Here is a 20109-nt window from a genome sequence, read left to right as displayed (position 1 = left end):
ACTATAAATGTCTTTACTGTCACTTTTGATCAATTTAAAGCACCCTTGATTAAAAAAAACAAAAAAACTAATCTAATAAATAAAATCTTACTGAGCCTTTGACTGAACTGCCACAACTTGACATAAAATTTGTTGAAATTTTTACATTATAAATTAGATGTATTACATGGATGATATCTGGATTAATTTACTACTGTATATTTTAAAACTAAATTGGATCATATTTCCATTCCAAGCCAAGTCAAAGAATCTGTCTACACTCGGACACAGTCCGCACGCCCGCCGTTTCACGAGGAGAGAGAGAACATCTGCAGGAGCTTCCCTGCTGTAATTGGACGAGGGCACCGGAGTTACCACGGTAACTGGAGGTCAAACCTCAGGCAAACAAGCTCCTATCAACTGGCAAACAGGGAATGAGTGTTGAAGAGAGAGGTGATGCTGTTGCCATGGGTACAGGTGTGGTGCGGGAAATGGAACTTACTTGCGTAGAACGGCAATCTCATTCTCGATGCTGTTCTCCTTCCCCTTAAGCGCTTTTTTAGGGATGCACTTCACAGCGAACATCTTTCCCGTGGACCTCTCCTCCGCCAGGACCACCTCTGAGAACGCACCCCTTTAAAAGAGAGAGACGGCTTTATTTATGATTGCAGCGCTGGGAAATATAGACGGGGTTACTTGTTTTCTACATGAGAAGAACAGAAGTGATTAATGCAGTCAAAAAAATTTAACATCAGGGTTGTTATGGTTTTTTGGACATGTACAATGGTATTACTGTGACATTCTTTGAAAATCACGTAAATGTCAAGCTATATTATACATCAGAGCATCACAGTAATTTTATAAAAATGTAGAAAAATGTAAAAAAAATAAAATAAAAAATAAAAAACCCAATATATATATATATATAATATTCTGGTCTGCGACTTCTGGACCCCAATGTTTTCTGAGTGAAACTGTGTTTGTTGCTTTAAGTCTAACATTTTTAATATTTAATGTGTATGAGTGTGCATTAGTGTACATGTTCATGCATTCACTTGCGTTTGAAAGTTTGGAATATTTTTGAAAGGAGTCTCTTCTGCTCACAAAAATACAGTATAAACAGTAATATTGTCAAATATTAATACAATTTAAAATAAATGCTTTCTATTTGTGTGTGTGTGTGTGTGTGTGTGTGTGTGTGTGTGTGTGTGTGTGTGTGTGTGTGTGTGTGTGTGTGTTCGGTGTGTACAGGGGTGGCCTGAGTTTTTAGAATACCCATTTGCTGATGAGGTCCCTGAGAAAATCTCCATCTCATTTGCCATCTGCCTCCACAGTAAAAGCTTTTAAAAATGCTGTGCAAAGAATTAGGGAATATTTGCTTAGGCAATCGCACATGTTGCTATGCTGCTGCATTACACCTGACTGGACACATGGCCACAGATGCGTTCCTGTTATCAAGTCACACACGCAAAACACTTGCTTTTTTTGTGTAGGTAAAGCGCATCTTTCTGTTTGTGATATCTTCTATCTTTGTGGTTCTTGGGTTAATCTCACAAAGTTTGTCAAGAACAAGTCCGGGTCATATTTAATTCCAAAAACAAAATTACATGATTGATAGATAGATAGATAGATAGATAGATAGATAGATAGATAGATAGATAGATAGATAGATAGATAGATAGATAGATAGATAGATAGATAGATAGATAGATAGATAGATAGATAGATAGATAGATAGATAGATAGATAGATAGATAGATAGATAGATAGATAGATAGATAGATAGATAGATAGATAGATAGATAGATACTGTAGATAGATACTGTAGATAGATACTGTAGATAGATATTGTAGATAGATATTGTAGATAGATAGATAGATAGATAGATAGATAGATAGATAGATAGATAGATAGATAGATAGATAGATAGATGAATGTTTTGTGAGATTCACTTTCTTAGCGTTTCCTTGCTTGTGTTTGTTTGAAGAAAGAATATTCACAGACAAGATTAAAATATACAGAAATGTGTATAGAAATAGCCTAGTCTTCGCCACCACCATCCTCAACATACACACACCCTGCAGACTTAATTTTTCCCTGATTAAGTCTATCATATTTTCTCAGCTCTGTTCAATGCAACATGAACATGAATCATAAGATGAATACAGGCTGGATTGGTAACAAGCATGCAACACCAGAGCCAAAATGAATTCCTCTAAGCTCCCCAGCAACAGACACCTCTGCACTGCCAGAGGTAGAACAAGGCAAAAGAGAGCAATTAACAGAGACAAAAAATTATAAGGACAACATGCTGTAATAATACTGTTAATGAAATAAATGGGTGAACATTTGGCAACACAATGCAAAGGTGTTCTGGGTGGTTGCTAGGGTGTTGGTAGGCTGTTAGGTGGTTGCTAGGCAGTTAAAAAGCTTTAAGTCTTTATGATATTCTTGTCTCTACATATGGTTCTGGTCAGGCCTAGTTTGATTCTTGCCAATAGTGGTAAATATTTTTTGATTACTAGCATCAAGTTAAGTGAATTTAGATTAAATATTGGATAAAATACGTGTCCGCCTTCCATACCGGAGATATGAATATGAGTTTTGAATACAGTGTGTCGAATAGGACCGGTTACATTTGGTGCCGTGACCCGGATGGGAGTGAGGTTTGGGGTGTGAGTGTAATGGATACTATGGAAGTCAACTGCATTATAATGTCTATCACCCACCTTGTTCTCTAAATATTGGCATCAACCACCTCCTAACGCAATAGTAATAGTGATGCAGTGCCTATGCAAAGCAACATTAATGAACCGGTCATGAAAATGACACATCTCATCTTTAATGAAAATGGAAAGAGAGATGAAGACAGGAAGCCCGGGAGGAAGGGAGGGGTGCGACGACAGGGAGCACGGCACGTAGCAGGAGACAAAATCATGATGAATGAACACTGAAGAGAAAATGTGAATGAAGCCGCCAACACGCATTGCCACTGCAGCAACACACACTCACCCACACATCCACACACACATGCACTCAATAAATGACATTAATTTCAGGCCACAGGTGAGAGAGTGACGCGTGGTAGATTTATATGATATGTGAGAGCCTCTACCTGTCAGATGTAATCAAGCGTGTGTTTTTTAGTGTGTGTGCGCATGGCAGGCACGTTGCGACAGACTCGCGGAATCGTAATCAAACTAGATTCAGCTAAACCGGCAAGACCACAAGCAAACACACACACATATATATAAAACACCGGACATATCATTTCTGTATCCACAAGAGCAGCTGCAGATCGGAGCCCCAGCTGCGCTTGTGATGTAACGTCTATGTAAGGGAGAGGGCAGCAAACAAGCAAGAAGAAAAATGAGTTCGAGGGAGAGATCGTGTTTGTAAATGTGCTTCAATTTGTGCTTCTAAAGCGAGGGCAGCGGCCCACGAGTTTTTTCCCCCTTGCCGAATGACTGGAATTTTGTCAGCAAGGCTCCACTACCTCTGTGATTTGCGTGCAAATAATGCATTGGAGTTTCCTAATGCTATTTGTGTGTGTGTGTGTGTGTGTGTGTGTGTGTGTGTGTGTGTGTGTGTGTGTGTGTGTGTGAGTGAGCTAGACCACTGCTGAGAAAACTATATGTCAATATGCATCGACAAGAGCTCATACGGGAGGGAACAGAGCAGCGGTGATTGTCAGTCAATGACTCATGTGCACACAAACACACACATCCTCACTGGAGGGGCTTGTGTGCCGCTGCGTTCTCCTCTAGGGAACGCTTCACAAATTATACACATAGCATCCACTTATTACTGTCTAAACTGGAGAGAGAAATAGGCAGACAATGAGAGCTGGTTTAAAGAGGACAGGATTGAGTTACGATTAACATGGCCTCAATGAATGTTAATCACACAAAGCATCTGAAAAAAATAATAAAATCATGTTTAAATACCGAGAAAAGCTCAGACGAGAGGCGTATAATTGAAAAAGGAAACCATCTGTATTGGCTTTCACTGAAATTATATCTCCTCAGACAACGTGGTGGTCCTCCAAATCTACTCTACATTCAAAAGTTTGGTGTCAGTAAGATTTTTGAGGGAGAAATTAATTTCTATTTCAAATAAATGAATCAAAGAATGTTGCGTTTTGTGTCATCGGGTGGACTTTTGCTGACAAATAAACAGGAATTTCTCTGTCCAAGTAACACTGAGACATATACTACTGACATTGTAACACTACAAAGCAGGTTAGAAAATAGGTGAACTTACACTATACACTTTAATTGAGCCCCTAAATAAACCAAACTACATAAAAGAAGAAATAATTCAACAATAAACATGATCAAAAATGCTCCCCTTAAGTATTCAGTGTGTAAATGTGCTAACAAGTGCCATTTCGAGTAGTGTAATTGCTACATGCAAATCTAGATTTAGGTGAATAACGTGCGTAGCTCTCTGATGACGTCCTCCTTTCTGAAACATTTCCATTTCAGCACTTTCCCTGTCACTCATTAACCTGATGTCAATAAATGTTGCAGTTCATCATGAATTTGGTTATTCATGCATGCATCTTGGACACTTCCCTTTGTCTGACACTTCACTCCAAATCCGCTTTGTTACAGCAGTCTAAGGCGAGACTGATGATGTAATCAACTAGCAACTACTCAAGTGAACATAAAAAGCCTTAAAAATGAGAATCAGAGGGTATAAAAACAGTCCTCATTCTCTAAGGACTGCATTATTTTGCAAATGCAAAACCGCTTTGCAAATCACCATTGGACACACAATGGTGCGTTTCAATTATTTTCTGCTTTAAGTATTTGTAAGCGTTTTTTCCGCAACGGAACGGTATTCCTTTTGATGTTGACGAAACTCTCCCTCTGCCAAAGGAAATTAAAGCAAGAGCAAAAATCCAGTGCAATTGATTGCCTGAGTCTCAATCTCTTGTTTAGAGCTGTCCGATTTCCTATTAAAACACAGGTGCAAACACACAACTTTGCATTAAGGAGAGGTTGTTTGTGCTCAGCATCCTTTAAATGTTTTATTGCCTCTTCGATACACTGGCACCTTAGAACCAACAGCAACACATCGCCCTGAAAATACTCACAAATGTGACTACAGTATGCGTATCTCTCACCCCGAGCGTGTGTATGTGTGGGAGTGCGTCAAACTATAAGCCTGGTTTGGTCTCACACACACAGATAATGCTCCGCTTCTCATGTTAAAAATAAAAGTTACATCCCTGCTAGATTAGGTGCACTTGCTGAGATAATCTCAGCACAGCGCCAAACTACTTCTTCTTTTCTATTTGACCCCCACTCAGATTAACAGATCAGCAGCTGAACCTGACAGAAACAATTTACTGGAAGTTTTTCTGGTTAAGTAGACAGGAGCAGGAGGAACCTGGACAGTCAATGAATATAGGCTACAATATATTAATGAGCACCAATAATAGCATTTTAAATGCTATTAATCTAATTTGGATGAAGGTAATATTAGAATAAAAGTACTAAAAATATATGTTGCTAGAAAATATCAGGTGACAAGGTTCATTTTCCTAATTAGTGTTCAGACAGAAGATCATGTGGATTAGTGAATGTTGGATTCCCCCCAGGAGTGCATGCACTTCCTACATAGACGATGAGATGTAGCTGCGGTTGAGATCATGTGATCACATGACAGGTAGTAAATATAAAATATATAGTTTAATCAAAGTCCTTCTGCGCAGAAGGTTATGCTGACGCAGGAGCTGTGAAGATTTAGAGTCAATGCACAAAAGCACACATACTCACACTAGAAGATTAGATCATCTCAAAGACCCATATGCACACCCATCATGAATTTAATAGTGCTCTTGCCACAGCAGCCATCACAGTCAGGGTCGGAATATGTAGTAAAAGCTATTACATGTACTGTGTGGTGCTGAATTCCCAGGCTAGATGCTGAATAAAACAAATAAATCCAGGGAAGATATGATTTAAAACAACATAATCTGCAGGAATGTGCTGAGTTTTGAGGGTACATAAGCTGTGTCTTAGCTTGAAACCATGTATCAACCAAACCCTGAAGCTAACACAGAACCCATTATTTATTAACCACTGACAATTAATCGTTGCAATTGGTTTCTTTGCCTGCAGCGATCAATACTCAGCACTGCAAAAATAAATTGAAGTTGAAAGCGTCAACAGCTTCGGTGTATATGTACGACAATCCAACCACTGATCCGTCAAATTTAGACATTTGTGAATGCATAGTGGACATTAATTAGATGTTCTGATATCCACCGAAAACATGTTTTTGGAATGTTTTGAAAATATTTCAAAAACATTTGGAATGTTTGGATTCAGATCAAAGTACCCTTCACGGTTGTTGCTAGGAAACCTTGCAGCTGTAGCGGTGAGATGCTTTATTGATCTAACTGTCCGAAATAATGTATCGCCCTTCCTTTAGTAATGGCAGGGGATTTGACATCCATCTGTTCATAGCTAAAGATAAAGAGCCATACAGTGTTTAACGGGAAAGCCTTTCTGCATACTGTATTTCATGCTCCCTGAGAAACTATGGCATATCATTTCTTGATTTAATCACAGTGAGTGCATTGAAATATGAGACTGGAGCTCTGATCCAAAACCTAGTGCGCTGCCTTGCTGTGTCTACTACCTAGCTGCCTGCCTTCTTAGGCAGCATACTAACTGAAATGAAAAAAAGTGGTAAGCATCTAAGGGTTTACTTCTGCTCGATCTAACCCATAAGAATGACTTTTGCTGGAGTAACCTTATTGACAGATAAAGTATATATATAAATAAATAAACTCTGAAAAAAATAAGCGCTGAAAAAACACGGACAGGGTTATTTTTGCGGCTGACCTTTCCCTTTCATGCGTGATGATTTACTAAGGTTTGCGCTAGTCAATTTACTGATTGCGCTCTTGCACTAATTTTGCCCAGTTTAGTAAATCTGGCCCTGGGTATCAGAAATATCCATCAGCCCCATGCTTCAAATAAGTTCTATTGTTGTGTGACACACTAACAGTGAAAAAGTTTATAATGGTGTGTGATTCATGCTGACACTCATTTATGGCCGTTGGCACAAATACAAGTGTGTGGGTGCGATTGACGAGGTGTGATCAGAGATGTGTGTGTGTTTATGTGTCTACGTCTCCCTAAGGTCGTGACTCATTTGACGACCAGTGGGCTGCAGAAGCCTGTAATTTCAGTAAAAAGCCCTGAGTCATAGTCATAGAGCTGCACTAACACACACACGGCAAGATGAATATTTGGAGGATTGTTCTAAAATCACTGAAATCTGATCAAACACATTCGCACTCAATGCCCACCTGTGTTAATTGAACGTTTTGTTTTTTTGTAAGGCAAGAGGATCATGAGTAATTACTAAAGCCAAGGTGTCATATTCTCTTAACCACAGTGGCTTCGGAGCATCAATTCAGCGTTAGCATGGCTATGAAGTGATGATCAGCCTATTGACAGCATGTCTTCAGAAGAGACAGACGTGAAACAGACAGATCTGTGAGGGCCAGGAAGACACGAGGACACTAAGCGCTCATGGGGGATGAGGGACGGAGCTAGATCTGCACAAAATAGCACAGTAAAAGAACACTCACTCTGGCATTGCTTGTACTCTTTCTGAGATATTATCCAGGGCAAGCCCAAAGGACCATGGGTAATTACACGTCTTATTATCTTCTCATTCTGACTGTGCGCTCCCTCCATTTCATCACTGCAAAATCCTACTTTTCTCTTTCATACTGCCTCTTGCCCGTTCTCTAAGGCTACATTCAGACTGTCAGTCCAAATCCGATTTTTGTGCATATCCGATTGAAATCCGATCAGATTGTGAAGTGTGAATGGATGCTCAAATCCGTTTCGAGTGTGTTATAGGAAACATGCTGAAAGCTGCTGCAGAAACGAGGTTGTGTTGTTGCAAAGTGCCACATGAAGAGAAAATTACAATATAATGGAGACATGTTTCGAAATCGGCGGAGACGACAACACGGAATAAAGCCGCTCATACCAGCCTCCTATGTTTCAGAAGATGTAGTATTCCAACCCGGCGGCTAATACTACTTGATACACAATGTGGACGTCTACAATTTTAGATCAGATTCCAATCATACACACAAATAATCGGATTTGGACTGACAGTGTGAACATAGTAATTTAAAATAAGAAGTTGCATGCCGTTAATTTTAGGTTATCAGCTTCTCACTATATGCAGCACCAGTAGAACTTAGCCTGGGTTTCCCCATGCTGCCTTGCACACAGCGCGATTTTATTCACGCTGCTAGCCAGCCTGGATTCCATGGACCAGATTTTCGCCTCAGCGAGGGGACCAATCACAGAACGGGGAGGGAGCAGCAAGACGATGACGACGTCTATGCGACACACCGAAGCAGTTTGTTTATATCTATGGATCCAACATGGCAGCAGACGCGAAGTTACCTTTCGATGCAGCCTTAGTCGCTGAACGTCATCGTGTACACATAAATCTCTGACCCATCGTCTTCTTCCTCATCAAATTTCTGACGCTCTACATACGTCATCTGGTATAATTGAAACGATTGGCTATGAGCTACATACAGGCGCATTTGATAGACATTCGTAGCACCCAATAAACGGCTCTGGGCTTTCATAAACCACGCCTCAAATACGATAAAATGAACGTGTGGTTCCCAGACCACATCTCAATGAGACGAGGTCTGACGTTAGCCAGGCTAAGTAGAACTATGGAAAAGGGAAGATATTGTGTACACCCAATTCTGCTGAAATGGTAGCCTATAAAATGACTAGAAAAAGTCAAACTGTAAAAGTACAGGGATTCTTTCCAGAGTAGAACTGTCATGGTAAACTGATGTTATCAGAGTAACACCACAGTACCTTGTAATTTACCATGGAATTACATTGCTTTGCTACCATATTCATACCCTATACCATTATGTTTACATGATACACCAAAGAAGGGGTTTTCAAACTGGGGTCTCCAAATGTTTAAAAAAGCAACATTTTTGCCTGGCAGACGATAAAATCCAAACTGACTTACATTGAAAGAAGGAACTAGAGCTAGAGACCTGAATATTATATATATATTTAAAAAAAAACTAGCATATGAACACCCTAGCAACCACCCAAAACACTCACAACACCTTGGCAACCCTATAGCAAAAACATGGCAACCATCCACAACACTTCAGCATTAACTGCGACTTTTAAACACGTTTTCTTCAGAAAATTTAAAACCATGCTTGTCTTTTAAGTTTACTTAATCCCAAGATTTAAAGCCCACGCACAATTTCTTTTCATTTTCTTTGAAAGATGTGAAAGATGACAGAATGTTACCCGTGTGCATGGCCACAAACATGTGTGATGAATAAAAAGGGTCAGTTTTGGGTCACCACACTGGATGAAGCAACACTAATACTCTTATCTGAAGAAGCCCAGCACCCTGTGCCCTCAAAACACACACTTTTCTCATAGAATAACACAGCTGAGATCTCACCCCCTTCCTAAAAGCCTCTATTATCACACATCTATGGAAGGTTATGGGAACCTCTCGATCTAAATTACAGATGTGATTTTTCATTGAGCCACATTAATTTGGCGGATTGTGTGTGCGTGTGTACGTTTTTTTGTGTGTTTTTGCAGTGTGAATGGAGTAACAGTGCACACAGTGCTAACCACAGGAAGCCTGCATATTCTCTCTGTAGCTGCACCTGCAAACAGCAAGACAGAGACAGACAATGCATGCAAGGGCACTGTGGGGGAACACAGATGAAGCTCCATGGTAACTCTATTAAGATATGTGATCAAATCACATCACAGGCAGAGTCGGATCTGAGCGTTTCTACTGCTTTGAGCAGGAGACGCGTACCATCTAGCCTCCTGTTTCTGCAACTAACAAACTAGAGAGGATACAGCTATCACAACCTCTTACCTGATTCCTTCAGATAAATTTGCTTTGTCTGTGTCAAGGGAGCAGACAATCCCTTAAGCACATAAAACTAGACACACACACACACACACACACACACACACACACACACACACACACACACACACACACACACACACACACACACACACACACACACACACACACACACACACACATTATCCTGTTCTGTTCTATTGTTTCCACTGATCTGATAATACTGATCTGATTCTTAACCAGGAAATACAGGGGAGGAGGTGATGCACATCAGGAAACACACACACACATACACACACACAGGCCTCTTAAGCTGGACCCAATGCTCTCGTCTCATAGTGCAGAAAACCAGTGAGAATGCAACACAAACTCACTCAGATTCAGTACTATATGACTTGTTTAACGGGACAGTTAGTCCAAGAAAAAAGTGTTTACTCACCCTCGCATTATTCCGAAACCATACAAATACATTTTGAAGAACTGCTTTTTCTCTCCATATTGCATCCTTCCATACAATTAATATAATAGTGGCCAGATGTTGTCAAGGGACAAAAGCACCATAAAGGACCATAAAGGACCTTGCGAAGGTCGTCTTGAATTTGAATGACATTTTCAGTGAATAATGTCTTAAATTCTGAGTACAAAGCTATAGTTTTAAAATATTTTTGGTAATACACTGGTAAACGTATGCTTTTGTTCTATGGAAAAGAGCAGCATAAACTTTCTTCAAAACGTCTCCTTTTGAGTTCCACGGATAAAAGAAAATCCAACCGGTTTGGAACAACATGAATCTGAGTAAATTATGACAGTATTTTCATTCTTTTAGGCTGAGATATACAAATATTATTCATTTTTCCCCCTCTGACTGTCACATGTACACATGCAACAAGAAAGCCCAGACATGTGTTAACAGGAGCAATAAAGTATCTGCAGAGCACGCACAGGATTATACTAGTCAGTATTATCAGGGCTTTGTCAGTGAATTACAAACTCATTTAAATAATCACACATATCCAGGGCCATTGAAGGCGCAGGCTTCGAGTAAGTGAACTTTGGCTGGCTTACGTTTCCTCTTTATTAAAGGAACCTGCTTCCATTAATGGAAGATCCTTTGCAAAGAACAGAACATTTATGAGGCAAACATAACCTTGAAAAAAAGAAAAGAAAAATGTATTTTACCATTTGTGACAAGCAAATTTGGTGCTTTATGTGGTTACATAAAATCTAAACTGTTTTAAGATCAAGAACAGTATGATAGCTGCAAACTCATTACATAACATTACACTAATTAAGGTCGAATCAGGTAGAAACAGCTTTTTAAACTAACAACTGCGCAGTAAATATCAACTGATCAACTAACGCATGTACTGATTGGTCCACTGACACACTCTTGATTTACAGAAATGATTCCACATGAGAGTTTGCGCATTAAAGGAGGGACTGCGCTTGAACGTTCTGTTCCATAAACTACAACAAAGAGCTTTCAATTAAACAGACATGATGAGCACTCTTGTACAACAACCGCAGGCCATTATGCAAATACCTCAATTACAGATCGTGTTACGGGAAGGGGGCTAAACTAGTACAGTAACAGCCACTAACAGGAAAAGACCCCCATTCAGGCTGAGATGGAAATCAGTTGCACTGCATTTTTGCAAATGTATAACTGTGTTCTTAAACCTAGAGAGCTGTCTATATAGGCATGGTCAAAGAAAATGGCAAGCCAAAAAGACAGTAGACATTTGTAGACATTCCACGACCTGTTCAATTGGCGAAAACAGGCACAGACCAACACCAACAGGTAACACACTGATCCGATAAAACCTGACAAAGTGCCTGTTGCTGTTAGTGGGTGTCTGTCGGCGCAGTGTGAATTGGCCTTTAGAAGGAAGCATAGCGTTGCTGCCTGTCTTTTGGTTCAGTTTTCAAGCCTGTGATGCCTTAATATGTTGTCTGAGTAGGCAGCTCACTGGGTTTTGGACAGAGCTTATGCATGTATGAGTGAAAGAGTCATGCATCTCCGGTTATCCTCTTCATGTCTCATATTTCATGGCACGGTAGAGAGATAGAAGCTTTATCTGATGAACGTGAACAATAGAGACAAAGAAGGAAATCAGTCAGCGTAATAGCCTGTCCCGGCGCACATACACCCCTTTATGAGCGAGAGAGCGGACCAGCCTAAGGTACCCCAGAGAAATCACAAAGAGAGCATGCTGGGATATTGTGGGGATGAATCAACCTTGATGTTGTCGGCGGTTTGAGCATAGCAGTTAAAACGCCAATGCACATATTCTCTGTATATCGTTCATTAATAACTCTTAATATTGTTCAAACTTAGGATTTACGGATTCAAACAGTATTATACAGACAGAATTGGTAACACTGAGATTGCAAGAGAGGGAGGGTACGAGAGTGGCGAGAGAGTGCTTTATAGCTGACCTCACTGCAGTCCAAGACCAGCACAACTCAAGGACAACAACCCACTGCTGGCCCGGCTGCACAAATGGGGCACGCACATACAAGACACTTGCATTAAAAATCACTTTATTTAGATCCCTTCTGAGGGGACAACCTGTAATGGAACTTCTTCAAAGTAGGTCTCTCATGGAAACATAGAGAGAGAGAGAGAGAGAGAGAGAGAGAGAGAGAGAGAGAGAGAGAGAGAGAGAGAGAGAGAGAGAGAGAGAGAGAGAGAGAGAGAGAGAGAGAGAGAGAGAGAGAGAGAGAGAGAGAGAGAGAGAGAGAGAGAATTGTAGGGAGAAAGAGGTGATGTGGAAAGAGAAGCTTAATGAAAAAGAAACCTTTGAAAGGACTGAGGCAAACTCTAGAGATGGGCTGGGTGTCATTAGACCATTTATCAGAAAACAAACTTTCACATATAAAATCAGTTAAAAATGTATCTTTAGCTGACATTTGTTGGAGATATTCATTAACTAAAGAACTTTATAACTCCCTCTATCGTTAATTATTAACCGTCCATTACAATTATTAGACTATTCTTCATCGGTTCTGTGAACATGGCCCTCCAGTTAGAAATTAAGAGTGTTTTCTTACTGGAATACTGAGGAAATTCATATCTAGCAGCTTCAAAAAGTATTTGGAGACTTACATTTCAAAATGTATGGCTGTCATAGCATTAGATAACACAACATCAAACCAGGTCGCAGTTATTTGATTAGCTATTAGATTATATATATTTTAGATTATGAGGACAGGTAAAGAAATCTGTCCAGATATAATCATGAATAGAATTGTTTGCAGTTTTGAGATAATGTGTATGAATAGAACTGTTCGCAGTCTTGGGTAGTTTATGCCAGGAGCTACAGTGGTTTAGGGGTGGTAAGTGCTATGATGTGTCGACCAGCTGGCATTTAGCACTGGGGTAATGACTGAGCTTTCAGATATCTGGGGTCATGCTGACATCCCTCTCGCTCAGCCAGTCAGCTCGTGTTCTGACTAAAGCTAGCATGCTTGTTATACAAGAGAACGTTTACAAAATGTTGCAGAACGCTCGGCAGCGTATCCTTGTGGGAGGGTTTGGTGGACGACAAACACAGTGAAGAAAATGAGAACTATGGCAACTGATGACCACAAAACCATGCCTGGCACTTAAGCCCACACAACAGCCACTTAGCCATTCAGCTTCGAGCACTACGCATTTAGCATAAATCAATGAAGTTTCAAATGCTCATAAATGGCTTTATGGCGTACCTTGCTAAAATCTTTGACTGTTGTGGCACTTCTAATAATCACCATGTATTCAGATGCATTACTAGAAACACTGACCAATTTTGGCTTCATGTTTGTCACCACTAAGTGGCCACTAATGCCACTTAAAGTAGTGAAAGCATTATTCAATTCAAAACTATAGTCTATATTTGCTTTTTGTATATTGTTAACTGAAGTGGCTTTGTAATGGCAGGCTGCTTTGCTAGAGATGACTCTGCTGCAACGTTGCTGTGATGTTAGGAAGGAGGCCTGTCAAATGTTCTGCCTTGTTCTCTGGGTTTCCACGTGGATCAGGTCACGCTCACAGTGGGGTTCCTGCAATTGGCTTGAGTCTTATAAAAGAGCAGGGAGAACTAGAATCAGATATGACAGAACAATAAAGAGGGAGGGCAGCTGAGAATCCTGGGAACACACAAAGTCACCATGAAATCAAAATTGACAAATCTTATTTTTTTATGGAATATCGCAGTACTTATTATAAATGATTAATCATCTTTTTTTTTTTAAATCAAAATAACTTGTTTGAGAAGCTGTTTCACTTGGATATAAGTGATAATAGGGAGGAAAAGACTATTGCAACTTCTGTTTCATGTCCACTTAACTTTCTTAGCAAGTAAAACAGCTGTTTTTTAAGCGTTTTATTTTCAAATCATTTCATCAAAATAGTACTGGATTTTTGTTTTCGATATTATTTTGTCTAAATAAATGTAAAAAAAAAAATTTTGTTCAATGCTAAAAGTGATTTTAGGCATTACAAAATATACAGTACAGTATGAAATTAATATTTAACCATTGTTCATTTATCACAATCCTGTAATCATGTTTAACTTAGCATTGAATGATTAGTACTTGTTAATAAAATCAAGTTTTCACCTTTTAAACATCATTTGGTTTCCTGGCGGACTGATTAAAAACCTGTACAGGTGAAAACATGTGGACAATCTAAACAGAGCTTGCTAGCATTTTCCTGTTTTGTATGCAATAACCGGTCCGTGAAGTTGAAACTATACTCTAATCCTCCTTTTCTACACTTGTAAGGATGCATTCAGGATCAGTGCAGGGCTTAGTTAAAGGCCAAGCAGATAATGAACAGGCTGTTCCAAAACAGTCTTTTTTTTATTTAGCCGTTTACTTCCAGTGCCCTTTCCAATACACTTCAACCTAAGCTTCACCACTATCCTCTACGCAGACGGTCTGTTCCCTCACAAAGCGGTTCCAAATGATGACTTTATCCCTTAGCTCCAATCGCATTGTAGACCAGTCCTGGCTTAGCAGAGATAGAGATCGAGGAAACAACATGACTCTTGTGAAAGAACTTAATGTTGACGTTGATACAGATTAATGTGGCTACCATAATAGTCTTAAATTGCGGCACTATTTGTCAGCAGGACTCACAGTGAATGCCAAAGCTCTGAGCCGCTAGGCTAAACGAAGATCCGTATTCCCGACTGGGCAGAAAACCTGGTCACTATTTATAAACGGAGGTTGATCCTTAAATACTGGGCAGCGCTTGTGTCCGAGTCCTATGAGCGTGTTAGAACAAGAAGTAGTGACAAGTGGAAGATTGTAGATAATGACAGTAATGAACACTAAAAGCTAATGCAGGGATATAATCTTCATTCTCTATTTTTGGCATCAAGTTGAAAGAGACACATCGAAATGGGAGGAGGAGCCGCACAGTACAAGAACTCATTCACAAGCGTGGAAGCAACAATAACAGCTATGCGCTATACACACTTATGTGCACCATGCAAGGCCACCCAGATGCAAAATTGCAAATAAAACAAAAATCCACCTTTCACACGTTAATAAATCAAGTTGTGAATGTTACTGTAAAATTTGGCGAACTGTACTTTTACACAAATTTTTAAAAAAAGTACAATTATATTAATTTGAAAGCACTGAATAATCAGTAGAACAAATTACATTAGAGGATAGACAGGTCAAGTAATTGGACATAAAATATGTCTGTGGCTCTGTTTAAAATGTCATGCTGCTTACTGAATACTACAAACTATTTTATTGAAAATAGTAGGCCTATGTGATATAGTGTGCACTGTGCAATAACAAACATTTTACATGACATCACATGACCTCACATTGCATGCTTAATTCAGTCCAGTTATCACCTTGAAAATAAATGTAATTTATTGCACATTTTTATGAATTTTATGTTAAAAAAAACACTTTTGGCAGTTGAAAGAAGAAGAAAAACAGTGGGGAAAAAAAGGGAAATGTTTAGGGATGCACCGATATGAAAATTTTGCTGATACCAATAATGGATAATTCTTTATATTTGAAAGCCTATAATCAATATTTTGGCAGATAAATCTATTTTTTTATATAATTTTTTTAGAGCCTGATTACAAAAGCAAAAGTCTCACCATTAAAATCCATGTCCCAAGCACACAAATAAAATTTTATGTAGCCTATATGACAGACTTGCGATGCATGTTGAACTTACCCGATTTTTTCTTTCTTGAAGTGATTTCAATCATATTTCAAGCAATTCAAAACCATCATGGCGAACAGTGCGCATCTGAAGTGTATTAATACGGCTTTAATATATCAGCCAAATTTTATCATCGGCCTGAAAACAATTACATTCAAAATGAACATATATCGTCCAATACCGTTATATGAAAAAATGTTAATGCACTGCATTGTGGGATACATTATCTCATGCAGCGTGCGTGTTTAGGAAAATGTGGTGGATTTTCATACACACAAAGAGATTTGCATTGTGCACAGTGCAGAAATTAGTAGTATAGTAGTAATCAAAACACAAGATGTAGGCTAATTTGCATAACGATAAAACTGACAATAACATACAATATAAATAAGAAAACTGCTGCAACAATATTTTAAATGGCAGTCTAAAGAGACAGACTTGCCCATGCTGTCTTATTAAAGTTGAACCAGATCGGGACAAATAGTCCCTGAAGAGGAAACAATTTAACATGTCGTTTTATTTTTGGTTGGTGAAGGTACACAGTGACATTCATTTAGCCTGCAATTACAGCTTTACACTTTCGTCCCTGTATAAGACACTAACTGCACTAGTTGAAACAACATGCATGTGACTGCATCTTCACAACTTCATAACACTGTTGGAAACCACACTCTGAATGCATATATCAATCTACCACAATGTTTCACAATTTCAAAAACAAGCATCTCCACCAATGGCCACAACGGCTATTAATTGGACTCTCATTCCAACATTAGTGAGCTATGCTGAAATACAGGTCTTTATGAAGACATCAAGTAAAACCCTAGCTGAGATGTAATACAAACCCACTAATCACAGCCATATTATACCTGCTAAACAACAAGCAGGGTATAATAATGACTCACATATGTTTAAAGGGGCTGCAAAGTGTCAATAAAAACATTGCTAGGCAAATGCTTTCCTCCCTAATGGACTTGAAAGGAGTGTTAGTGAGTCTAATCCTACTTGAAATTAGCGTGTGATGCGCTGTGTGGGTGGGTAGGTTTTGCTTTCCTTGTGGGCACAAAATGTTAGTGTGGGGATGTCCCAAATAGTAGTGTGGGGTTTTTCATAAAAAGGTCATTTAAGGTACTAAACCTATAAGTTATAGTCTGTATTTTAGTGGGCAGAAATATTCTTGCGATTTCATTTACAGTTTTTTACGATTGCTATGACAGATTTTTCAATACATTTAACAATTTTCCAAAACTCTTAACACAGTTAGCACTACATCCATCTGTGTAAGCTATACTATTAACACATTTCTTGTTGCTTTAACACAAAATGCATACAATTAACACAAATTTAAAATGCTTGAACTTCTTTTACACACAAGCTCAAACAAGACCAAAACAATGGATTTTTACTGCCAAATTTACCAATGCTTTAACACTGTATGTCAGAACAGATAACACCATGTTCTAAACCTAACCTTACAGGATAAAGTCAAGGTAAACAGCTGCTTATATTGTGAACTGAAACACAAATATATCCCCTGTATTTTATTCTATTCTTACTGAGAAACAGCTGATTGAATTATGCAAATAATTAGAAGATCTTTTTTATTATTATTATTATTTTTATTCTTCTGGTGCTTTTTCTGTTCGTATATTTTGTATTTTCACATTATTCCATTGCTAGTGAGAAACAGCTGATTGAAGTTATGCAAATATGGGACAATGGGGCATTCCACCATTCCCGTCTATGGTCACAGCCTGGTTTGATGCCCATCAGAGGATAATGTCCATTTTCCTTGCCCCTTACTTCCCTTTCCTCAACCCCTTTGAGGAGTTTTCTCAGCCTGGAGATGAAAGGTTTTTGACCATAGTCCACAGGACCAAATGTCCCTCCTGTATGCAAAAGATGCTGCATACCAAGACATCACAGCTGAACACTGCCAGGATAAAGCAAGCCAAAAGATTCTTCCCAAGATGCCTTGCCAGGGAAGATATCAGGTGTGATGTGGATGAGAACATGTGGACAAATGCAGAAGACCGGGCAGATTAGAAGATGGCCTTTTCTGTTTGTATATTTTGTATTTTCACATACAGTAATACTGTAAATGGCAGCTATAAATGTCCTGTTGCAAATAAAGCCGTTACAGCAGTAATTCTGTCTCTGTCATCTTTTTTCATAAACCATACATTCCATAAAGCTACTCTAAGAAAGGTCATTTATTTTGTTGTATTGAATTTCTGCTGCAAAAAAACAACAACAAAATGCATTTACATTACAAACAAAACAAAAATGTAGAGAGACTTCAAAAGAAACTGCAGTGCAAAACACAATCTATGATCAATATAATATCTATAAATATAATAAATATAGTATAATGTATCTATAGAATAATATGTCTGTTTTATAAGGGCAGACCTGACACATATAAAATAATGCAGTTTCTGTAATTCCATCTGATGTTAGTGTTTTTTATGACATTGTGCTATGATTGACTAAATGTTCCTGGTGTAAGAGAACATGTGTTAATGTTTTGATAGACATGGTGTATTGTGTTAATGTATTATTGTATTTTGAAAATTAGTTTTGCAGTTTAGTTTATAATGTGTGATTTTGAGCATGAAATTAACCGTTTTGCCAATTGTGTGTTTTAGGTGTGTTGGTGCGTTAAGAGTTTAGGAAACTTGTTAAATGTATTGAAAAATCTGTCATAGCGATTGTAAAAAACTGTAACAAATGTTTTAAACACCATCACATGACCTTATGTTGCATGCTTACTTCAGCAGGTAGAGTCCAGTTGTCATACTGAACATTAACATTACATTGCCATTATTTACTCACTCTCATGTCATTCCAAACCTGTATGATGTTTTTTCTTCCGTGGAACAAAAAAGAAGATATTTTGAAAGGGGGTGTTTTTACATTTCATACAATGGAAGTCAATGGGGCCCAAATGGTCTACTGTTTTGGACCCCATTGACTTTAAAAAAATATTCTTCAAATATCTTCTTTTGTGTTCCACAGAAGAGCAAACAAAAGGATGGTGCACCCTCATAATGCGATTATAATGAAATTCAGGCAATAATGTGATTAAACTATACCTCATTTAAACGCAATACTTTGATCAAATTGAGCTCATAAAATCATAGCAACCATAATTGTAGTAAACGTGGTGTATGCTGATTTTAATTGCAATAAACAGGCATGTGAACACTTTAATCGCATCCATTGCAAAGTGGGAATGTGCAGTTTTGGTTTGCTGATGAAACTGAGTTCATGTTGACATTAATGTAGCGGTACATTAATGTAATGCAGTAATTTTAGGCGCGTCACAGAAAAATGACCGAGGCCAGACTATTTCATACTGTCTGTGTGTGAGTTCATCGTTTGTGCTGTGCTTTGGGGTAGCCTACCTGTATGTGATAATGGCGGTATAAATAACCACACTTCTTAGAGAATAATCAGAATAATGAAAATTGCATGTAAACAGGAGTGAAAAGGTTTGTGCGTGTCATGTAAACATCTTACCTAGATAAAGCCCTTACTCTGATTATTGGAAATAATCACATTATTGGTGTACATGCAGTCAATGATGACAGAAACTTCTTTATATGTTGATGGCTAGAAACTGAGAATTACAAAAATGGCACAACCCAGATCATTAAAGTGGCTGATAATGAGTATTTGTAGCACAGTTGCATTATAATACAACGGAAGTACATCAAATGCAACAAAGACAAGTTGAAGTCTGTAAAAACACATAAGACTGTTTGTGGGTGGCGTGTTGTGGTGCACATGTTGTCAGCAACAGATGGGATTTGGGCATAATCTCATTCAGATTCTGCCCGCTCTTGTTAAGTGAACAAGCTTTGCTGATAAACATTGGTGACACGAGTACAGACGGTCGTCCCCTTGGCTGAAAGCGATGGCAGGAACCAGACCGTACACTCGGATGAACAGAAGAGCGAGTGAGCGAGTGAGCCAAAGACAGCAGAGCTTGAGGAGAGATGGAAGGGAG

General features: G+C 38.7%; 1 protein-coding gene across 1 annotated transcript in view; it reads right to left on the bottom strand.

Moving 5' to 3' along the window:
* camk1da (calcium/calmodulin-dependent protein kinase 1Da) overlaps positions 1–20109 on the bottom strand; it is a 54813-nt gene that overhangs the window by 25523 nt on the left and 9181 nt on the right. Inside the window, exon 2 of the mRNA XM_081363637.1 lies at positions 482–613. Coding sequence (XP_081219763.1) covers positions 482–613 — 132 coding nt within the window. The remainder of the gene's footprint in view (positions 1–481; positions 614–20109) is intronic.

The sequence above is a fragment of the Scardinius erythrophthalmus genome (genome assembly GCF_964197995.2).
Source record: "Scardinius erythrophthalmus genome assembly, chromosome: 4".
Lineage (NCBI taxonomy): Eukaryota > Metazoa > Chordata > Actinopteri > Cypriniformes > Leuciscidae > Scardinius > Scardinius erythrophthalmus.
This window is presented reverse-complemented; position numbering and strand designations above follow the sequence as displayed.